The 24,622-nt window shown below is 42.5% G+C and overlaps 1 protein-coding gene across 3 annotated transcripts in view; it reads left to right on the top strand.

Moving 5' to 3' along the window:
- The window catches only part of SFXN5 (sideroflexin 5), a 228,288-nt gene that overhangs the window by 29,176 nt on the left and 174,490 nt on the right, over window positions 1–24,622 (top strand). For all 3 annotated transcript variants that reach the window (XM_075855668.1, XM_075855677.1, XM_075855685.1), the window contains exons 3-5: window positions 3,565–3,642; window positions 15,857–15,883; window positions 24,082–24,136. In XM_075855668.1, the coding sequence (XP_075711783.1) occupies window positions 3,565–3,642; window positions 15,857–15,883; window positions 24,082–24,136 (160 nt within the window). The remainder of the gene's footprint in view (window positions 1–3,564; window positions 3,643–15,856; window positions 15,884–24,081; window positions 24,137–24,622) is intronic.

Genomic DNA, 24,622 nt, shown 5'->3' with positions numbered 1-24,622 from the left:
GATGATGGGCAGCAGGGTGGAGTCCCTTATAACGGGGCGGTCATACATGTATATATCTGTCTATAGGAGGTGGTGGGCAGCAGGGTGGAGTCCCTTATAACGGGGCGGTCATACATGTATATATCTGTCTATAGGAGGTGGTGGGCAGCAGGGTGGAGTACATTATAACGGGGCGGTCATAAATGTATATATCTTTCTATAGGAGGTGGTGGGCAGCAGGGAGGAGTCCATTATAACGGGGCGGTCATACATGTATATATCTTTCTATAATAGCCTTGAGCAGAGGAGGGGTCGTTACCTCGGATCGTGTCCCTTCTTCCCTGATCACTTATATATGTACCCCCCTGCCTCACTTTACTTCCAGAGCTGCGTTATCGGGTGACCCCAGCGAGTAGTTACAGTCGGAGTAGCTTTTGTATTTGTATTTCTGATCTTTTCTGTGCCGGAGCTTCTGTTCCTTCAGTGACAACAAAACGACACAAAGATACAATCTATCCCCTGTATATTTCTACACACAGTCAGTAAAAGACACCGGTACAGATTTCATTCATCATATATGTGTCAGTCACACGTCAGACCGTTAATGTGTCCAGTGTGTGCTTTATGTATATACCCTACTCACACGTTACACATGACACTTACACTCCACTCACACGTTACACGTGACACTTACACTCCACTCACGCGTTACACGTGACACTTACACTCCACTCACGCGTTACACGTGACCCTTACACTCCACTCACTCGTTACACATGACACTTACACTCCACTCACGCGTTACACATGACACTTACACTCCACTCACGCGTTACACATGACACTTACATTCCTCACGCGTTACACATGCCACTTACACCCCTTCCCCACGCGTTACACGTGACACACTTCACTCACGCGTTACACGTGACACTTACACTCCACTCACGCGTTACACATGACACTTACACTCCACTCACGCGTGACACTTACACTCCGCTCACGCGTTACACGTGACACTTACACTCCGCTCACGCGTTACACGTGACACTTACACTCCGCTCACGCGTTACACGTGACACTTACACTCCGCTCACGCGTTACACGTGACACTTACACTCCGCTCACGCGTTACACGTGACACTTACACTCCGCTCACGCGTTACACGTGACACTTACACTCCGCTCACGCGTTACACGTGACACTTACACTCCGCTCACGCGTTACACGTGACACTTACACTCCGCTCACGCGTTACACGTGACACACTCCGCTCACGCGTTACACGTGACACACTCCGCTCACGCGTTACACGTGACACACTCCGCTCACGCGTTACACGTGACACACTCCGCTCACGCGTTACACGTGACACACTCCGCTCACGCGTTACACGTGACACACACACTCCGCTCACGCGTTACACGTGACACTTACACTCCACTCACGCGTTACACATGACACTTACACTCCACTCACGCGTTACACATGACACTTACACTCCACTCACGCGTTACACATGACACACTCCACTCACGCGTGACACTTACACTCCACTCACGCGTGACACTTACACTCCACTCACGCGTGACACTTACACTCCACTCACGCGTGACACTTACACTCCACTCACGCGTGACACTTACACTCCACTCACGCGTGACACTTACACTCCACTCACGCGTGACACTTACACTCCACTCACGCGTGACACTTACACTCCACTCACGCGTGACACTTACACTCCACTCACGCGTGACACTTACACTCCACTCACGCGTGACACTTACACTCCACTCACGCGTGACACTTACACTCCACTCACGCGTGACACTTACACTCCACTCACGCGTGACACTTACACTCCACTCACGCGTGACACTTACACTCCACTCACACGTGACACACTCCGCTCACGCGTTACACGTGACACTTACACTCCACTCACGCGTGACACGTGACACTTACACTCCACTCACGCGTGACACGTGACACTTACACTCCACTCACGCGTGACACGTGACACTTACACTCCACTCACGCGTTACACGTGACACTTACACTCCACTCACGCGTGACACGTGACACTTACACTCCACTCACGCGTGACACGTGACACTTACACTCCACTCACGCGTTACACGTGACACTTACACTCCACTCACGCGTGACACTTAGACTCCACTCACGCGTGACACTTAGACTCCACTCACGCGTGACACTTACACTCCACTCACGCGTGACACTTACACTCCACTCACGCGTGACACTTACACTCCACTCACGCGTGACACTTACACTCCACTCACGCGTGACACTTACACTCCACTCACGCGTGACACTTACACTCCACTCACGCGTGACACTTACACTCCACTCACGCGTGACACTTACACTCCACTCACGCGTGACACTTACACTCCACTCACGCGTGACACTTACACTCCACTCACACGTGACACACTCCGCTCACGCGTTACACGTGACACTTACACTCCGCTCACGCGTTACACGTGACACTTACACTCCGCTCACGCGTTACACGTGACCCTTACACTCCGCTCACGCGTTACACGTGACCCTTACACTCCGCTCACGCGTTACACGTGACCCTTACACTCCGCTCACGCGTTACACGTGACCCTTACACTCCGCTCACGCGTTACACGTGACCCTTACACTCCGCTCACGCGTTACACGTGACCCTTACACTCCGCTCACGCGTTACACGTGACCCTTACACTCCGCTCACGCGTTACACGTGACCCTTACACTCCGCTCACGCGTTACACGTGACCCTTACACTCCGCTCACGCGTTACACGTGACCCTTACACTCCGCTCACGCGTTACACGTGACCCTTACACTCCGCTCACGCGTTACACGTGACCCTTACACTCCGCTCACGCGTTACACGTGACCCTTACACTCCGCTCACGCGTTACACGTGACCCTTACACTCCGCTCACGCGTTACACGTGACACTTACACTCCGCTCACGCGTTACACATGACACACTCCACTCACATGTCCAGCATGCACCCCCGCCGCTCATTGTTTGGTTATTTGGCTTTACTTGCACCCTATTACTATGGTTATCTGCACCTACAATGTTATGGCTGTACCCGCTGCTCTATGGTCTAGCCCGTGCCCCATAGCTGTTTGGTTTTACTTGCACCCTCGGGCTCTGTGGTCTAATCTGCTCTATGGTAATGCCTACACCCCATGGCTCTGTGTCTTTATGATCTAGCCTGTGCCTGACTGCTCAATTGGTTTTGACAATGCCCTATTACCATCTTGGACTTTTTTGGACTCTTCATGTTCCTATATGGGGCATTACAATTGTAGTGGACACAGATGTCGTCAGAGGGACGCCCCGTTTTTTTTTTTTTTCTTTCAATATTACATGGGTTCATACATGAGAAGTGAGTGTGTATCTTGCCCTTTCCATAATAACCCATCATTTGTGCCCACACGGGGTATGACCCCTGCACTAACACTGACATCTTGCCTGGGAGTCTCCATGTTAATATCACTTTACCCTTGATCAATATCCTCACCCGCTTTTCCACTTTGTTTTGCAGAGTCGCCTTAAGGAGGCCGTGCAGCTGCTGGAGGACTATAAACATGGAACACTGCCCCCTGGAGTCTCGAACGCGGAGGTACGGATCACTTCTACACCACGTATTACACCTACAATCACTGTGTATAAAAGGTGTCAAGAAATGGGCAATTGATCAGCCGTGTCCCGGTGTTCACTATAGTAAGACCCCCTGGTGAATGTGGAAATTGCCTGTAAATCCATCGGATTCGCCTCCGCGCACTTTACACGCGGCCTTACATGGCTCTAATATTCCGACAGCTCCGATGATCCTGTGGTGTGTGTGGAGGGGTAGGGGGCAGTTAATTGGAGGGGCTCCATGTCTTGCACAGGATCTTTCTGTCGTGCAGCGGACGGGGGTCTCCGTGAGTCATTTTCCCTATTTCCACCAGTTATTCCTATAAGAAGTTACAAACCTTCACAACCGCAGTTACTACATACACGCGTTTCCATGGAATTGTTCTTATTATGACTTGTATGGAGAAACGCGTTGGGAGGAGATTGCATTATATGATATGAACATACAATTGGAAAAAGTTTTTTCAAGATCTCTGCTTGCTGTGAGCAAATCTTTTCGTAAGATATCCAGAGTTCGTCTGTCACAGATGCCGGACTCATGACATTTTATCAGCGCTCTCTCCTGTAACGAGCTGTGCATCTGTGTCAGCAGGACATGATCACCACAGGTTTTCGGGTATTGACACTCGTGTCATGCACTGCCCCTTCCTTACCTGCACTACGTATAATACATGTAATTATATAATTGGAGGAAAAGGGGCGGAGCATGACACAAGGGTTTAAACCCGGCTAATAGTGGATTGGTTGATGCCAGCTCCCATGATGATGTAGGGTAGTGAAGAGTTAAAGGAGATGTCTAATTGCCCCGGCTCCGGTTTCAGCAATCAGATGTGATCACATGAACAAGATGCTTTTGGCCAACTGGGTCCGACGGAGCGAGAGCAAATCTTTGTTTTCAGCTCTCCATTCTGGTTCATAAAAGGCGATCCCAAGTTGATCGAGATGGGACAAAAGCACTTTAATGCCACGTTCCCTGATGGTGTAAAGTAATAAATGGATTAATTGTATCTCCCCTGGTGGTCTAGGGTAGTAAAGGGTTTCATTTCAGCTTTTACGGTGGTCCAGGGTATTGGAGGTTTTAATGCCAGCTTCCCTGGTGAGCTAGGGTAATGGTGGGTTTAATGCCAGCTTCCCTGGTGAGCTAGAGTAATGGTGGGTTTAATGCCAGCTTCCCTGGTGAGCTAGGGTAATGGTGGGTTTAACGCCAGCTTCAGTAGTGGTCTAGCATAGTAAAGAGTATAATGCCAGCTTCCCTAATTATCTATGGTAATCTAGGGCTTAATGGCAACTTCCCTGGTGGTCTAGGGTAGTGAAGGGTTTAATGCCAGCTGTTCATGAGTCTACGGTAATAAAGGGGTTAATGGCAGCCTTCCTGGGGTCTAGGGTAATGGAGGGGTCCAGTGGCTTATTTACATCCCCCCATTCTCTGGCCGCACAGGTTGAGTGCTTTGTAAGCAGTGTACCCATCATTAAGGAAATTGAGGGGTCCGATGCAGCTGGGACCACCTTTATTTCGATCTAGAAGTATAAAAATATACTGTATACCTCTTTCTCAGAATATAGACATACGACCAGTGTCGGGGGAGGGGTTATACTTATAAATGTTAATCAGGCTGGAGATTCATACTCACGATTTATAGCTGAAATCTTGTGGGACTTTTTTTTTTTTTTTTAGCTCTTTTGTTTTTTGTTTTTTTTTCTATAGAGAGCGGATACTTTGTAGCATGGTTGTAACATGAATTTAACTTTCATGTTACCCTATGATGGGGAAAAGAGTAGACGGACTTGCAAAAATTCCACCAAGATGCATCTAGACCTAAAGCAGATTTTCAGTTCTAGGTAAATTTCAATGGAGCACAACTGTGGAAGGACGGAGATTATGCCGGACAAGGCAAGATGTCTCTATGGCAGTTGTGGTGCAACATTATGTGCCTCAGTTGTGACCTCTTGGTATCTTTCCCACCAATTCCACAATGATTTTCAGTGAGCGGTCACCGAGTTTATTATATACACAATCCAACACCAGCATCCGGCACCTCTCCTGTCATCTCAATGTGATCATGCAAGACCGGTAATTATACAAGCTCTGGACCATCATCATTACTGCTCTCTCAAGAAGGGAAGTTTTCATATTGTTTGACAGCCCAGGAAAATGGATGATTGTTCTCCTTGTGGAGAATATAACTACTATAATACTGCTCCTATATACAAGAATATAACTACTATAATACTGCCCCTATATACAAGAATATAACTACTATAATACTGCCCCCTATATACAAGAATATAACTACTATAATACTGCCCCTATATACAAGAATATAACTACTATAATACTGCCCCCTATATACAAGAATATAACTACTATAATACTGCTCCTATATACTAGAATATAACTACTATAATACTGCCCCTATATACAAGAATATAACTACTATAATACTGCCCCCTATATACAAGAATATAACTACTATAATACTGCCCTTATATACAAGAATATAACTACTATAATACTGCCCCCTATATACAAGAATATAACTACTATAATACTGCTCCTATATACTAGAATATAACTACTATAATACTGCCCTTATATACAAGAATATAACTACTATAATACTGCCCCCTATATACAAGAATATAACTACTATAATACTGCCTCCTATATACAAGAATATAACTACTATAATACTGCTCCTATATACAAGAATATAACTACTATAATACTGCCCCTATATATAAGAATATAACTATTATAATACTGCTCCCTATATACAAGAATATAACTATTATAATACTGCCCCTATATACAAGAATATAACTACTATAATACTGCCCCTATATATAAGAATATAACTATTATAATACTGCTCCCTATATACAAGAATATAACTACTATAATACTGCCCCTATATATAAGAATATAACTATTATAATACTGCTCCCTATATACAAGAATATAACTATTATAATACTGCTCCCTATATACAAGAATATAACTACTATAATACTGCCCCCTATATAAAAGAATATAACTACTATAATACTGCCCCTATATACAAGAATATAACTACTATAATACTGCCCCTATATACAAGAATATAACTACTATACTACTGCCCCTATATACAAGAATATAACTACTATAATACTGCTCCTATATACAAGAATATAACTATTATAATACTGCTCCCTATATACAAGAATATAACTATTATAATACTGCTCCCTATATACAAGAATATAACTACTATAATACTGCCCCCTATATACAAGAATATAACTACTATAATACTGCTCCCTATATACAAGAATATAACTATTATAATACTGCTCCCTATATACAAGAATATAACTACTATAATACTGCCCCCTATATACAAGAATATAACTACAATAATACTGCTCCCTATATACAAGAATATAACTACTATAATACTGCCCCCTGTATACAAGAATATAACTACTATAATACTGCCCCTATATACAAGAATATAACTACTATAATACTGCCTCCTATATACAAGAATATAACTACTATAATACTGCCCCCTATATACAAGACTATAACTACTATAATACTGCCCCCTATATACAAGAATATAACTACTATAATACTGCCTCCTATATACAAGAATATAACTACTATAATACTGCCCCCTATATACAAGAATATAACTACTATAATACTGCTCCTATATACAAGAATATAACTACTATAATACTGCTCCTATATACAAGAAAATAACTACTATAATACTGCCCCTATATACAAGAATATAACTACTATAATACTGCTCCTATATACAAGAATATAACTACTATAATACTGCCCCTATATACAAGAATATAACTACTATAATACTGCTCGTATATACAAGAATATAACTAATATAATACTGCCCCTATATACAAGAATATAACTACTATAATACTGCCTCTATATACAAGAATGTAACTACTATAATACTGCCCCCTATATACAAGAATATAACTACTATAATACTGCCCATATATACAGGAATATAACTACTATAATACTGCTCCTATATACAAGAATATAACTACTATAATACTGCCCCCTATATACAATAATATAACTACTATAATACTGCCCCCTATATACAAGAATATAACTACTATAATACTGCCCCCTATATACAAAAATATAACTACTATAATACTGCTCCTATATACAAGAATATAACTACTATAATACTGCCCCTATATACAAGAATATAACTACTATAATACTGCCTCCTATATACAAGAATATAACTACTATAATACTGCCTCCTATATACAAGAATATAACTACTATAATACTGCCCCTATATACAAGAATATAAATACTATAATACTGCTCCTATATACAAGAATATAACTACTATAATACTGCCCCTATATACAAGAATATAACTAATATAATACTGCCCCTATTTACAAGAATATAACTACTATAATACTGCCCCTATATACAAGAATATAACTACTATAATACTGCCCCTATTTACAAGAATATAACTACTATAATACTGCTCCTATATACAAGAATATAACTACTATAATACTGCCCCCTATATACAAGAATATAACTATTATAATACTGCCCCTATATACAAGAATATAACTACTATAATACTGCCTCCTATATACAAGAATATAACTACTATAATACTGCCCCTATATACAAGAATATAACTACTATAATACTGCCCCTATATACAAGAATATAACTACTATAATACTGCCCCTATTTACAAGAATATAACTACTATAATACTGCCCCCTATATACAAGAATATAACTACTATAATACTGCCCCTATATACAAGAATATAACTACTATAATACTGCCCCTATTTACAAGAATATAACTACTATAATACTGCTCCTATATACAAGAATATAACTACTATAATACTGCCCCCTATATACAAGAATATAACTATTATAATACTGCCCCTATATACAAGAATATAACTACTATAATACTGCCCCTATATACAAGAATATAACTACTATAATACTGCCCCTATATATAAGAATATAACTACTATAATACTGCCCCTATTTACAAGAATATAACTACTATAATACTGCCCCCTATATACAGGAATATAACTACTATAATACTGCTCCTATATACAAGAATATAACTACTATAATACTGCCCCCTATATACAAGAATATAACTACTATAATACTGCCCCCTATATACAAGAATATAACTACTATAATACTGCCCCCTATATACAAGAATATAACTACTATAATACTGCTCCTATATACAAGAATATAACTACTATAATACTGCCCCCTATATACAAGAATATAACTACTATAATACTGCCCCTATATACAAGAATATAACTACTAGAACACTGCCTCCTATATACAAGAATATAACTACTATAATACTGCTCCTATATACAAGAATATAACTACTATAATACTGCCACTATATACAAGAATATAACTACTATAATACTGCTCCTATATACAAGAATATAACTACTATAATACTGCCCCTATATACAAGAATATAACTACTATAATACTGCCCCTATTTACAAGAATATAACTACTATAATACTGCTCCTATATACAAGAATATAACTACTATAATACTGCCCCCTATATACAAGAATATAACTATTATAATACTGCCCCTATATACAAGAATATAACTACTATAATACTGCCCCTATATACAAGAATATAACTACTATAATACTGCCCCTATATATAAGAATATAACTACTATAATACTGCCCCTATTTACAAGAATATAACTACTATAATACTGCCCCCTATATACAGGAATATAACTACTATAATACTGCTCCTATATACAAGAATATAACTACTATAATACTGCCCCCTATATACAAGAATATAACTACTATAATACTGCCCCCTATATACAAGAATATAACTACTATAATACTGCCCCCTATATACAAGAATATAACTACTATAATACTGCTCCTATATACAAGAATATAACTACTATAATACTGCCTCCTATATACAAGAATATAACTACTATAATACTTCTCCTATATACAAGAATATAACTACTATAATACTGCTCCTATATATAAGAATATATCTACTATAATACTGCCCCCTATATACAAGAATATAACTACTATAATACTGCCTCCTATATACAAGAATATATCTACTATAATACTGCCCCCTATATACAAGAATATAACTACTATAATACTGCCCCTATATACAAGAATATAACTACTATAACACTGCCTCCTATATACAAGAATATAACTACTATAATTCTGCCCCTATATACAAGAATATAACTACTATAATACTGCTCCTATATACAAGAATATAACTACTATAATACTGCCCCTATATACAAGACTATAACTACTATAATACTGCTCCTATATACAAGAATATATCTACTATAATACTGCTCCTATATACAAGAATATAACTACTATAATACTGCCACTATATACAAGAATATAACTACTATAATACTGCTCCTATATACAAGAATATAACTACTATAATACTGCCACTATATACAAGAATATAACTACTATAATACTTCCCCTATATACAAGAATATAACTACTATAATACTGCCCACTATATACAAGAATATAACTACTATAATACTCTCCAAAATAACATACATCATATGTGACATGGGGAACATAGAGAGAGCTGTGGATTGTGGCGCAATATCTATATATATATATATATATATATATATATATATATAGCAGCCGGCGATGATGCATCCTATAGGGTTACATCTGGGTACACAGGCAGGACGCAGGATTCCCCGGCCTCTGCCGGACGTCAAGGAGAATAATGATTCTGTCCGCAGTGCTAGAACAATTGTCCCTGTCATAGGAGGTGACTTGTCCCCACACTCGCCAGCAGGGTGATAAATAGACCATTATCTGGGTAGTAGGAGCTGCAGCTTTGGTGGTGTTAGGAGGACGACGTGTGACCCTGCTGTTCCGGTGATTGAAGAAAGTCACTAGTAATGAGCAGACACTTCACAGGTCTTCTATATGTCATATGGGCTGTAGGCTCCAATCTGAGGGGGGGGGGGGCTCAATACCCCTCCTATTATCAGTACACCACTGTCCTCACTAACATAATCACGAGTGGACAAGTCCCTGTCCCCCACAAGATCAGCACACCTCCTGAAATACTCTGTGCTGCTAGGGACCCTACTCCTTCTACTAGGCCTGTGACCTCCCAGAAGATCGTCACACTCCAGTTACCATTTTGGTAATCCCTCAGGGTATCGTCTATAAATCCATCTTCCTGGACTATCGGGATGAAGCCTCATTTCTGCCAGCGCTGTGTATAGGAATGACGGTTCTGGTGATACATGTGATGTGTAAATATCTTCTCCGCGTTCTCCGTGACTTATTGATGGAAAGTTCTCAACATGCGAGAAATGTCCCCGATCCAAGAGGAACGCACTGCAGATTATAGAACGTATGCCCGTCATTTATATAATCCACCAACCAGCTCCTGCCCTGTCCCCCTAGCCACTGCCCTGTTCCCCTAGTCACTATCCTGTCCCCCTGGCCACTGCCCTGTCCTCCTAGTCACTATCCTGGCCACTGCCCTGTCCTACTACGGTAGTCACTATCCTGTCCCCCTGGCCACTGCCCTGTCCTACTAGTCACTATCCTGTCCCCCTGGCCACTGCCCTGTCCTACTAGTCACTATCCTGTCCCCCTGGCCACTGCCCTGTCCCCCTAGTCATTGTCCTGTCCTCCTAGTCATTGTCCTGTCCACCTAGTCACTGTCCTGTCCCCCAAGTACCATTGTCCTGTTGGTGAAGTCCACATTGACTATACAGCACAGATTATTTTAGTTGCGGCCATCGCTGTGGTTTGAGAACATCCCCCATATGTAGGGAACACGTCACCTCTCTGGACATTCCTCATCACCCCGTCTATGCTCTCAATGCCAGGAATCCCCTGACTTTACCCCGGACTCCTCACCTCGGGTGACCTATATTACAAGCTCCTGCTGAAGTTTGGACAGAAAGAGAAGAAAAATGAATGTTCGACAGCAGAAAACGACTACAGGCGGCTGTCTACCCGTATAGTGAGAAACACCAGTAACCCCTATAGGGAGGAAGACCCCTATATCTCTACAGATGCTACCCACCATCTTATCCCAGTCATTTCCAGGGATGTCCTTGTACAGTGTTTAATTAATATCCTGGTTAATTAGATTGTAGTTGTAGTCAGATGTGGAATATTGTACAAGTCTTTACTTCAGTTTTGGCTGTTTTTTTTTTAGCTTTGTTTCATTGGGAAACCGCTATGACCAGAGACTCCGGATTTACTGCATTGTCTATTGGAGTCTGCGGAAGTCTGAAATTTCCCTTCACATCGGGAACTTAGGTTGCTGCTCTGTCCCTCCTCCATGCTTTACACTGCAGCTCTCTTGTGCTTATACACAACAGCCAATCTGAACAAGTTCTGCAGGAAGTCCATACATGGAGATCTGGTGTCCTATTACACTGAAGACAGAAGATTATAAACTACAAGCAAATAAAAAATGATGAGGGAGGAGTCTCAATGAGGGAGGAGTCTCAATGAGGGAGGAGTCTCAATGAGGGAGGAGTCTCCAGGTCCCCATAGTGAATACCCTTGAAACTGATACTCGCTGAGCAAAGTTATTTATTTGAATGTTGTCTGAGGACCCTCTACTGGAGACAGAACTATATAAAGAAGAAGGGACAGAACATTGTCCCCAGTGATGAGAACAATGGACATCATTACCTACTGCCCCAGACAATGTGTAACTAGGAGGAGAAATGTACCCTGCTCTCCTCATGACCCTGGCAGCTCTCCTCAGTCCCCTCAGGACCCTGGCAGCTCTCCTCAGGACCCTGGCAGCTCTCCTCAGGACCCTGGCAGCTCTCCTCAGGACCCTGGCAGCTCTCCTCAGGACCCTGGCAGCTCTCCTCAGGACCCTGGCAGCTCTCCTCAGGACCCTGGCAGCTCTCCTCAGGACCCTGGCAGCTCTCCTCAGGACCCTGGCAGCTCTCCTCAGGACCCTGGCAGCTCTCCTCAGGACCCTGGCAGCTCTCCTCAGGACCCTGGCAGCTCTCCTCAGGACCCTGGCAGCTCTCCTCAGGACCCTGGCTGCTCTCCTCAGGACCCTGGCTGCTCTCCTCAGTCTCCTCAGGACCCTGGCAGCTCTCCTCAGTCCCCTCAGGACCCTGGCAGCTCTCCTCGGGACCCTGGCAGCTCTCCTCGGGACCCTGGCAGCTCTCCTCGGGACCCTGGCTGCTCTCCTCGGGACCCTGGCTGCTCTCCTCGGGACCCTGGCAGCTCTCCTCGGGACCCTGGCAGCTCTCCTCAGTCCAACCTCATTTCTTCTCGTAAATCAATTAGTCTGTTGTCAGTTGCACCAATTTAATAATCTTTTCACATTCAGCCTCCTGTGTGATATTCGAGGCATTTACACATTAATATAAATATTTATGCACAATATGTTGCTCATAAACCGTCTGAGGGATCCAGAGCCTCTTACGTGAAGAAGACGATGATATATATATATATATATATATATATACCCACAAGATCAAGAAGATTTATAGTTCAGATTCAATAAAATGTATCGAAGGGATTTCCACAGGTGCCAATCGGATACTTGCATTCAGATGTGGGAGCTTTATCCTGATTGGTTACGAGCTTCAATGCTAAAGATATTTTTTTTTATTCTCGACGTAGGTGCCGGTACCAGAGGTAGGACCGGCGTCCGTCATTAATGGCATATCCCGTGGACACGCCATAAATGTTTTGTGATGAGAATACCCCTTTTTACATCTAAAAATTATCCGGTGGTCAAAGCTATTTCCGTAGCCCCCATGGGCTTCCATTGGGGGCCTGTTGGCCTCCAAACCAACATGTACATGAGTTCTGGTGACAGGGGGGTCCTATCTGCAGCCCTTCTACAGCAAATACCTGTAGCAGACAAACCTTTTTGGTTTCCTATGGAGTTGACCGCCATATTGGTGTAGATGTCTCTCCAACACTGATGGTCCTTTATCCTTGGTCCCTCATATGGCGGGTCCATGGAAGGATTAGATTAATCACACTGAGATTTCCCAGCCTTGGTTAATCTGCACTTTCTTGCGCTTCTGATTTTTGCATTGTTTTCCAAAATCGGGTCCTTGGGCCATATAACCACTTCATTCGTGTGCCTATAGGAATGTTTTTGGTTTTTTTTGCATTACGCTTGATGTATAACCTATATTAATTTTTATGCCTTCCGGGATCGCGCTACTGAAGATGTCGTCAAGCCTTGACCTCCCAGCCGTAATGAAGTGTTTTCCTACCCTAGTAGCCTAGCAATATGCCAAAACTAGTGTTCCCTAAAATATACCTTATTAAAGAGGTTCTCCGTCTTTTACAATCCCTACTTTTTTTTAAGGGTCCCCTGACCATAAGCCAATGGCACACATTAATGGAGGAATCGCTGTCGGACGAATGAGCGTTTAGCCGACGGTTGTCCTAAGTGTATGGCCACCTTAAGGCCCCATGCACACGACCGTATTTTCCATCCGTAATTACGGACTCCTTTGTTTCTATCGGCCACGGACACCTTGCAGTATTTTTACTGATGGGTGTCCGTGCTGAAAAAATTATAGAACCCGTCCTATTGTCAGTAATTACGGCACGGACTCCCCATAGAAGTCTAGGGGTGCTTCTGTAAATACGGATGCCTACTGATGTGCATCCATATATCGTCCGTATTTACAGAAGCGTTGCTAGGCAACATGTTGATGACGTCATTTGCAACCTCCCACTTTTTGTAAGGATCCGTATATAGGGATGCAATACAGACGGACACCCTTCCGTATATATGGATGCCTGCGGATCCGTATTTACCGACAGTATTTCGGGATAGATGGAAATACGGTCGTGTGCATGGGGTATAAGTGTTCTATTTCCCTGCAGCGCCTCCACAGGGGAAATGAAGCATTACAGTGTCTACTCATATTAGTGGGTTATCTGTGTAATACAGGACCGGTCCTCAAGAGCGAGAAACGCTCTATGTAACCGTTCTCCACTCCCCATGCACACATCAGTAATTACGGACAGTAGAAAGCAGAGAAAGTAGCCAGAATAATCCTCCATTCTTTACACTGCATCCTTTTTTTTTTTTTTTTTTTTTTTTAATTTTTTTTTTTTTAATTTCAAGACTAATTCTATTCATCGAAACAAGCAATAAAGATGTTTAAAGTTTGAACAATTCTTGCTATTTGTAACGATAATTGCAAAGTGTAATTGAGCGGCTAATTGATCAGCCTAGATATAAATTATTAATGAAATGAAGCATGAGCGCTCGCCAGGCGGGCGTGAATTGTATTAGGTGTAAAGAGGAGTCTTGTTGAACAGAATAATATCATTTCTCCGCAATCCCATTATGCAAACAAGCTTTTAATAATGAAAAAGTATAGACAACCCCCCCCCCCCACTCCCTGTAACTATCGTAAGGCCATGTTCACACGTTGCGTAAATACTGCAGATTTTCCGCAACAGAATTTGCTGCGGAAAATCCGCAGCAAATACAGTAGCTGCAAAGTGGATGAGATTAAAAAACAGATTTCATCCACCCGCCTGCGGTGCGGAATTTTATTCGGCAGCATGTCGATTGTATTTGCGTAAACGCAACTTATTTGTTGCAGGTTTTCCCCATTGAATTCAAAGGGAAGGTAAAAGCCGCGACAAATAACAGATATTGCATTGATTCCGCGGCAAGAAACGCAACTCAGAAAAAAAAAATCTTATACTTACCCACGAGTCTGTGTTTCTTCCTCCAAGTCGGTCTTCTGGAATGATGTTTCATGCCACGTGATCACTGCAGCCAATCGCAGGCTGTAGCGGCGGTCACATGGGATGAAACATCGACCCAGGAGGCCGGCCTGAATGACATCAAGGGCCGGCCTCCTGGGATGACACCTCATTCCACGTGACCGCCCCTGCAGCCAATCACAGGCTGTAGCGGCGGTCACATGGGATGAAACATTGACCCGGTCTGGATGACATGAAGGGCCGGCCTCCTGGGATGATGCTGGTCCTGCGGATCATCTAGTAATGCACGATGTTCTGTATAGATCAGTACTTTTTATGTTTCACTCATTGATTTCTCCGTTGTGTTTTCAGCTTTGGGCGGCTCAGAAGATAAAGCAGGTGAGTTCCGCTGCAGATCGGATTTATATTTCCATTAAATACCATGTATGACTTTTATTGGCTTCCATCTCCGTGAAGATACCTTTTTAAAATGAACATGGGCAAAGTCACCAGTTATGCTTAAAGGGGTTCTCCACTTTGGTCAACCCCTACTTATTGTCAAGAGACACTAATAACAAGCTGATCACAAATTATCCCCCTGAAGGGACCCCCAGCGATCAGCTGTGATCTGTGGAAAAACCTGGCAGTAAGTGTTCAGTTTCCCTGCAGTGCCACCACAGGAGAAATGAAGTATTACAGTGTCCATTCATATCAATGTGTTGTCTGCGTAATACAGGACAGGTCCTCCAGAGAGAGAGATGTTACATGTGACCGCTCTCCACTGAACAGGATAACCTCTCTCTTAACTCAGAATTCCCTACTGGGGTGTATAAATTAGACCACCCCTTTAAGTGATGTGGTATATGGAAAGACATCGAATACACTACGTACTGACCAATCTATTTTTTTTTTGTCACTGGTAGGGTGTCAAACTTGGGAACAGTCATTTATGTAAGAACATCCTGAAAGTTATCCAAAACCTGATGTACATCTTATCCCCAAGCCTCATAAGGATCATACGGATCAGGCTAACTATCGCCCGATATCCCTTCTTGATGTGGATCTTAAGATTATGACAAAAATTCTGGCGGTTAGATTGAATTCATTCCTAGCCACATATATACATAAGGATCAGGCGGGATTTATACCCCTCCGCCAGGCGGAAGACCAGACGAGACGGGCTGTGGACATTATCTCAGCTGTTCGTTCGGGGTGGGATGGTACTTCCGGACGTCAAAGTATGTTATTAAGCCTTGACCTCCAGAAAGCCTTTGACTCGCTATCCTGGGACTATTTGTTTTATGTCCTTGAGAGAATGGGCTTCGGTACGGGATTTTTGTCTATTCTTAAGATCTTATATTGTCTTCCTACAGCAAAAATAAATTCTAGGGGATTTATGTCGGGAGCTTTTCCAATATGCAGAGGAACGCGACAGGGGTGCCCGCTATCGCCTTCCCTGTTTGCGCTGGCTATTGAGCCATTGGCCAACCTCATACGAGATTCTCCCGACATTAGGGGGGTGAAGGTGGGAGGAGTAGAACACAAATGTGCCTTGTTTGCGGATGACATTCTGCTTTTCATATCGACACCTCTCACATCATTGCCGAATCTCTTTCATATTCTTGATCAGTTTGGCAAGCTGTCTGGGCTTAAGGTCAATCACTCCAAGTCGGTGGCAATGAATCTTACATTGCCAATAGGGGTAGTGAAGCTCCTAAAAATTAACTTTGATTTTCATTGGGATGCACGTAGATTGACGTATTTGGGTATTAAATTGACACCTACCATAGAGTCCCTTTACGAGGACAATTTCCCTCCACTTTTTCAACAAATAGCTACGGATCTCACTAGATGGTCCCCTCTTAATCTTTCATGGTTTGGCCGCATTGCCTCCATCAAAATGACGATATTGCCCAGATTGCTATATTATTTTCGCACGCTCCCTATTGTGGTCCCTCAGAAGGCGCTTAGACAAATCCAAGGGCTCATCATGGGGTTTATTTGGGGTTCTAAAAGACCGAGAATACAGAGACAAACTTTATTCACCCCTAAAACGGCGGGGGGTCTGGGGGTTCCCAATATCCAACAATACTATCACGCAGCACGTCTGGCGCAATTTACAGATATGTATGCGAGACCATACTGTCCCCAGTGGACGCAAATTGAGACGGCCGCATGTACCAGTTTCCCGCTGGAAACGCTACTGTGGATGGAGTCCTCGGACAGGCCTCCGGTTCTCTCCCCTGTGCTTTCTCAGATGTTACAGCTGTGGGACTCGCTTAGAAAGAGATTCCATATTAAATCACCCCATAATCCGCTCATGACCATCACGGGTAATTCTGCCTTTCCTCCGGGTCTGCGTAGAATGGAATTCCGGTGGTGGCTCAATAAGGGGTTTTACAGGATTAAGGACTTTGTTGTAGGGGGGGACATCAGAACTCTGGATTACTTTAAGGACTCACACTCGATGCCCCCATCGGAGCATTTTAGATATATCCAGATACACCACTTCTTGTTGAATTGGAAATCCAGGAGGGGGGACATCAGCACATTGACCACTTTTGAACGGCTGTGTTGGCTTTCTGGCTTACGACATAAAATTTCCACGATATATTCCGATCTGGTTACTCCGGAAGGTAAACTCCCTTACATGACACGATGGGAACATGATCTAGGTACGGGAGTGGAATTGGAGCAGTGGCGGGAGATGGCATGTACGACCTCAAAACTATCTATCAATACATCCTTGGTGGAAGCGGGTTATAAAGTATTAATGAGATGGTATATGGTCCCTACTCGTATAGCTCGCTTTAACCCATTGGTGGATAAGCACTGCTTTAGACAATGTGGTGCGGAGGGTACACTAATGCATATTCTATGGGAGTGTCCAGTGGTTGCCACATTTTGGAACCAGGTATACCAGCTTATTAACACAGTGATCCAAGTCAAACCCCCCAGGGATGTGATTACGGCTCTGCTATGCGGTCCTATTCCCGAGGTTCGGGCCCCCGCATGTAAATTTCTCCGATATGTGTTTCTGGCAGCTAAAATAACTATTGCTAGGGCCTGGCGAACACCCACGTTGTCTATGGATATGTTGATCGCTAAGATCTCATGGATAATGGTTAATGACCGCCTAACACATCAGCTGGCGGGTACATTAGACAAATTTGATGCCATTTGGGACCCATGGAGGAACCACACATTTTCGTGAATACATAGAGATGGTTAGAAGACCCTTCTACCCTACACCTTTCCTTCCCCCCCTCCTTATCCTTCTTTTGTTTATTGTGTGTGTTTTGTTTTTCTCTCTTATATTTTTTCCTTAGAGGCCATGTTAAGGTACTCTATAAAGCAATGTGATGTCAAGATTGGTTACCTATGTTAGTAATGAAGGCATTTATATACTATATATTTGGCAGAAGTGTTGACATCATGAATGATATATAATGTGAGATTTATTGGAGACCATGTTGGTCTAATACTTTGTTTAATTGTATTATTGATATGCAAAAGTTGAGACTCTGCGAGTCTGTGTTATTATTATATTACAAAAAACTGTTTAATAAAAAACTATTGAAAACAAAACCTGATGTAATGTCTATGGCCGGCTTTTAGTCCTATGGAATTCTGGGTAATTTGAGTTGTATGAGTTGGAGAAGGCCAGACTATAGTGTAGCCATAATCGTCACACCTAACTTTGGGCAAATATGCAATCAACGTTACCCAACTCTCTCCCTCTCGCAGTTTAGGTGGTGTCTGGATATTGTTGAGTCCAGAACTTGGAATTCTTCTAATTTGGCATCCCAAAAATGTTGTCCCTGTGCCCGGTTACCTAGAAATCCGTCCATTGGCCTGGCTTTTGTGGGCTTTATATACAATAGAGCATGCAGGACGCTACTCATGCCAACTGGCGACGCATTCTTGGCATTGGTGGAGGTACCAGCTTTGCGATGCCCAGTAATCCAACACTTTAAGTATATTCTATTGATATGCCATAAAGTTTTGTGTTCAAAAACCTCCCAACAGTCCAATAGAACTATAATAGTCCACTGAGTTGGGTTATTGGAACTATCCCTTTCAAGGTTCCTCTTCTTGAGATCTTCTGAGATGTTGGTGGTGTGGTCCATGAGATGGAAAACCCATTTAAGGACTAGAACGATGGGAGCCGTGGCGCTATGCCACATATACATTACAGTCCTACTGATTTCAACTAGAGATTTGCCAGAAGAACTTCTAGATGTTGGAGTCCCAGCATACGCAACCCCACCAATGACATGTCCGAAGATATCTGAAACTGAACCTTCCCTTTAAATATCCCATCAGTGTCCCCATTCCTGACTTCTAAGGGTATCCCACTAATTGACGGTAAGATATCCTCTGACCACATCACTTTGCTAGAGAAGCACTGAGGACATCTTGGGGGTGGACTGCTTGGCGCTCGCCCCAGGGTGACTGACAAAATAACGTGCCTTCCTCCTCTTATGCTGGGTATACTCTACCGTTGTCCCATCCTGTTCCCAGTTTGCCAGCCCCCCTAGAAACTTGTACCGCTCCTCGAACATCTCCTTTTTCCCAAAATAACAAAAATCCATCCTGCTTTGCCTAGAACCTCCTGGCATCATTAACATAAAACTTTACCTCTTTACACACCTCTGCAAACCATACACGTAATTAATCCTAGGATAATGAAGTACGTGTTAATTGGTGAAATCTTGAAAAATTACGCAAGTTTAAGTAAGAGGGTGTGGAGAGACGAATGCGAAATGAACGCCAATCTGTGGGGGATTCTATACACGCGGGGGGGGGGGGGGGGACCCCACCTTCCAAGCTGCTCCGGAGTATATACAAGCAGCAGGAAAGGACGGCTACGTACTTCGAGGCCGGCAGCGTTCTCTAGGTCTTCTCTCCACCCCGCCGGTGCTACCTTACACCCCTCACCGGGATGTGACTTGGAAAGCAGGTGCGCTACGGAAACACGAGCAGGTAAAATCTGCATATTAGACGATAAACACCTTTAAAAAGGTAGAAAATAAATACAATAAAGACGCCCCAGGACAGCGGAGCCATAAGGGCTGACAATTTATGTGCATTTAATGCGGCTCTTGTATTGTATTCGCTGCTGACATAACATCTGCTGCCGCTCGTACCTCGGTGCGGAGGTGAGACGTGCGTGCCTTCTGACAGACCAGCTGATTTCTTGCCATGCCCAGCGGTTCAGTCACCAGGTTGGGATTTTATTTTTTATTTTTTCAGACGATCCTTATTGTAATGAGCGCTAACGATGGCTTAAAAGGGGAAAAATAAAATGAAGCAATGGGAAGTTGAGCTTTTCGTGAAAGGCCAGCTAGGCTGAAGAGATTACGTTCTAATCCATAGGGTATAGGACACGAGTGGGCCGTCATATAATACATATTGGTATTAAAGCGATGAACAGATCATCTAGTCTCTTCTGTATGGATGATGGAGGTTATACTTTTATTACAGGCTCCACACAGAAGGCGGTCAGGTCCTACATTGTGACCAGGCTCTAGATGAGGTATAATGCAGGCCCTGTAGGACTGGTGAAATGATAATGATGTCATATGTTTAGTACTGCCTCTATATAGAAGACGATGAGGTCATACATATGGTCTGGCTTCTATAGGAATGATGTCATATCTGTTTAGTACTGCCTCTATATAGTAGACGATTAGGTCATACATATGGTCTGGCTTCTATAGGAATGATGTCATATGTTTAGTACTGCCTCTATATAGAAGACGATGAGGTCATACATATGGTCTGGCTTCTATAGGAATGATGTCATATCTGTTTAGTACTGCCTCTATATAGTAGACGATTAGGTCATACATATGGTCTGGCTTCTATAGGAATGATGTCATATGTTTAGTACTGCCTCTATATAGAAGACGATGAGGTCATACATATGGTCTGGCTTCTATAGGAATGATGCCATATCTGTTTAGTACTGCCTCTATATAGTAGACGATTAGGTCATACATATGGTCTGGCTTCTATAGGAATGATGTCATATGTTTAGTACTGCCTCTTTATAGAAGACGATGAGGTATAATGCAGGCCCTGTAGGACTGGTGAAATGATAATGATGTCATATGTTTAGTACTGCCTCTATATAGTAGACGATTAGGTCATACATATGGTCTGGCTTCTATAGGAATGATGTCATATGTTTAGTACTGCCTCTTTATAGAAGACGATGAGGTATAATGCAGGCCCTGTAGGACTGGTGAAATGATAATGATGTCATATGTTTAGTACTGCCTCTATATAGTAGACGATGAGGTCATACATATGGTCTGGCTTCTATAGGAATGATGTCATATGTTTAGTACTGCCTCTATATAGAAGACAATGAGGTCATACATATGGTCTGGCTTCTATAGGAATGATGTCATATATGTTTAGTACTGCCTCTAGATAGAAGACGATGAGGTCATACATATGGTCTGGCTTCTATAGGAATGATGTCATATATGTTTAGTACTGCCTCTATATAGTAGACGATTAGGTCATACATATGGTCTGGCTTCTATAGGAATGATGTCATATGTTTAGTACTGCCTCTTTATAGAAGACGATGAGGTATAATGCAGGCCCTGTAGGACTGGTGAAATGATAATGATGTCATATGTTTAGTACTGCCTCTATATAGTAGACGATGAGGTCATACATATGGTCTGGCTTCTATAGGAATGATGTCATATGTTTAGTACTGCCTCTATATAGAAGACGATGAGGTCATACATATGGAAAGGTTTCTGTAGGAAAGATGATGTCATACATATTGTAAGGTTTCTGTAGGAATGATGATGTCATATATTTGGAAGCTGCTCTATAGAGAAGATTAGGTTATACATCTGTTCTGGCTTCCATAGGAATGATGATGTCATAGATTTAGTACAGACTATATAGAAGACGATGAGGTCATAGATATGGTATGGCTACTGCAAGAATGATGAGGAGGTCATATATTTGATACAGGCTTTAAACAGAAGATGATGTCATGCATAGTGTATTGTCATATATTTGGTAACGGCTCTATACAGAAGAAGATAATGTCATACATATGGTCTGGCTCCTGTAGAAATAATGATGGAGGTCATATATTGGGAAGCTGCTCTACAAAGAAGAAGATGAGGTCATACATATGATATGGCTTCTGTGGGAATGATGATGTCATGTTTGGTACTGGCTCTATATAGAAGTCTATATGTAATCATAATAATGGCTTCTGAAATTATGATGTCATATGTTTGGTACAGCCTCTATATAGAAGAGAAGGTCATACATATGGTATGGCTTTTGTAGAAGGGATGATGTCATATTTGGTAAAGGCTCTACAATGAAGATGAGGTCATACATATGGTATGGCTTCTGTAGAAGTTATGATGTCATATGTAGGATACAGCCTCTATATAGAAGATGTCATACATATGGTCTGGCTTCTGTAGAAGTTATGATGTCATATGTAGGATACAGCCTCTATGTAGAAGATGTCATACATATGGTATGGCTTTTGTAGGAGTGATGTCATATATTTGGTACAGGCTCTATAATGAACAAGATGAGATCATTCATATGTTATGGCCTCTGTGGGAATGATGATTTCATGTTTGGTACCGGCACCATATAGAAGTCTATATGTAATCCTAATAAAGGTACAATTCTGTAGGGCTGATGCTGAGGTCCTATATGTGTTACTTGCTCTGTATGGCTGATAACTGGTCATATATATGGTTCAGGTAGAGATGAGGTTTTGGAATAGTCTCTGTACAGAGGACCTGGCATTATATGTGATGGGAATGACGGGAGCCCATACATTTGGAGCAGGTTCTGAACAGATGATGGTCGTAAACTTACATTTTGGTCACCTCCTTTAGGGATGACCTTGCGGCTATACATTGGATATAGAATCTTTGTGTGGTTTGGAGGTCGTATAATTGGTACACATATTGTAGCCGTGATATTTACGACCACAGTAAAAGGTCCTGGACTGCAGGTCAAGTCGTTGGTGCAGAACCTGTGGGGTACAGGCTGTAAACATGAGATGAGGTTTTCTACAATGAAGGCTGCTCCTACTGCATGGATGATGAGGTGCCACATTTATTATTGGTTCTGTAGGGATAACCATGACGTCACTCATCTTGTAAAGCTCGTTGGTTGGATGTTCCCAGCTGAGATAATGATGGGGCTCCTATTCTGGTATATGTATGATGAGATAACGTGTCGTTCTGATACCGTATTCCTTACGTTGAGGTCGTACGATAGGAAGAGGTCCTGCAGGGACGACAATCTTACATTTGGTGCAGGACTTGCAAGGAGACCATGAGGTCACCCCTTTGGTAAGGATACTGCCGGTAGGAATGACGATCATACGTTTGGGACCGGTCCTGTATTGATCACATAAAGGTCCTATGTTTGGTGAAGGTTCTGGGACCGGCACAGTCCTGTAGCGATGCAGACGACATGAAACGGTTAATGTCCATATGCCGAGAATAAAGTTGTCAGGGATGTCGGAGAACGTAAGTCTGAGTTTCCTCTGCGTCGAGCTGACTGTTTCCTTTTCGCCGCAGGCAATCATCCACCCAGATACGAATGAGAAGATCTTCATGCCTTTCCGAATGTCAGGTACCTCCTCAACCTCCGACCCCGCTGTCTGGATTTATTATATTTCATGACATATTGTTCACGGTTTCCCCCTAAAAAACCTTTTGATTTAACTCTTTGCTGTAATTATTGTTCAATACTATATATCCTATATATAGCTTCATATCCACAGCTGCATCCACAAATCTGCTAGTTGCCATGCAGAAACAGTCAGCATTGTGCTGACAAACCCGCCCCTAACAGCTCAGCTGAACCTCTATTTCCTGCGTCGTGGGATTTTCTTTTTTTATTTTATTTTATTGTAAACACTGCATCTCCCACCATGCACCACTGAGCCTGTACCAGCAGGGGGTAGCAGGGAGCAGTTAGGTTCTTCAGTAAAGTTAATAGGAATCTATCAGAATTATGAATGCAGCTCTGGATGTGACTGGAGTATAAAACATGATCTAACTCCAGATAAATTAAAAAGAAGTAAAGCAAAGTTTCTATAAACTCGCTCAGCGCAGT

This window comes from Rhinoderma darwinii, chromosome 1 (genome assembly GCF_050947455.1).
Source record: "Rhinoderma darwinii isolate aRhiDar2 chromosome 1, aRhiDar2.hap1, whole genome shotgun sequence".
In the NCBI taxonomy this organism is placed as follows: Eukaryota; Metazoa; Chordata; class Amphibia; order Anura; family Rhinodermatidae; genus Rhinoderma; species Rhinoderma darwinii.
Note: the sequence above shows the minus strand (reverse complement) of the source record. Positions and strands in the feature narration are given on the sequence as shown.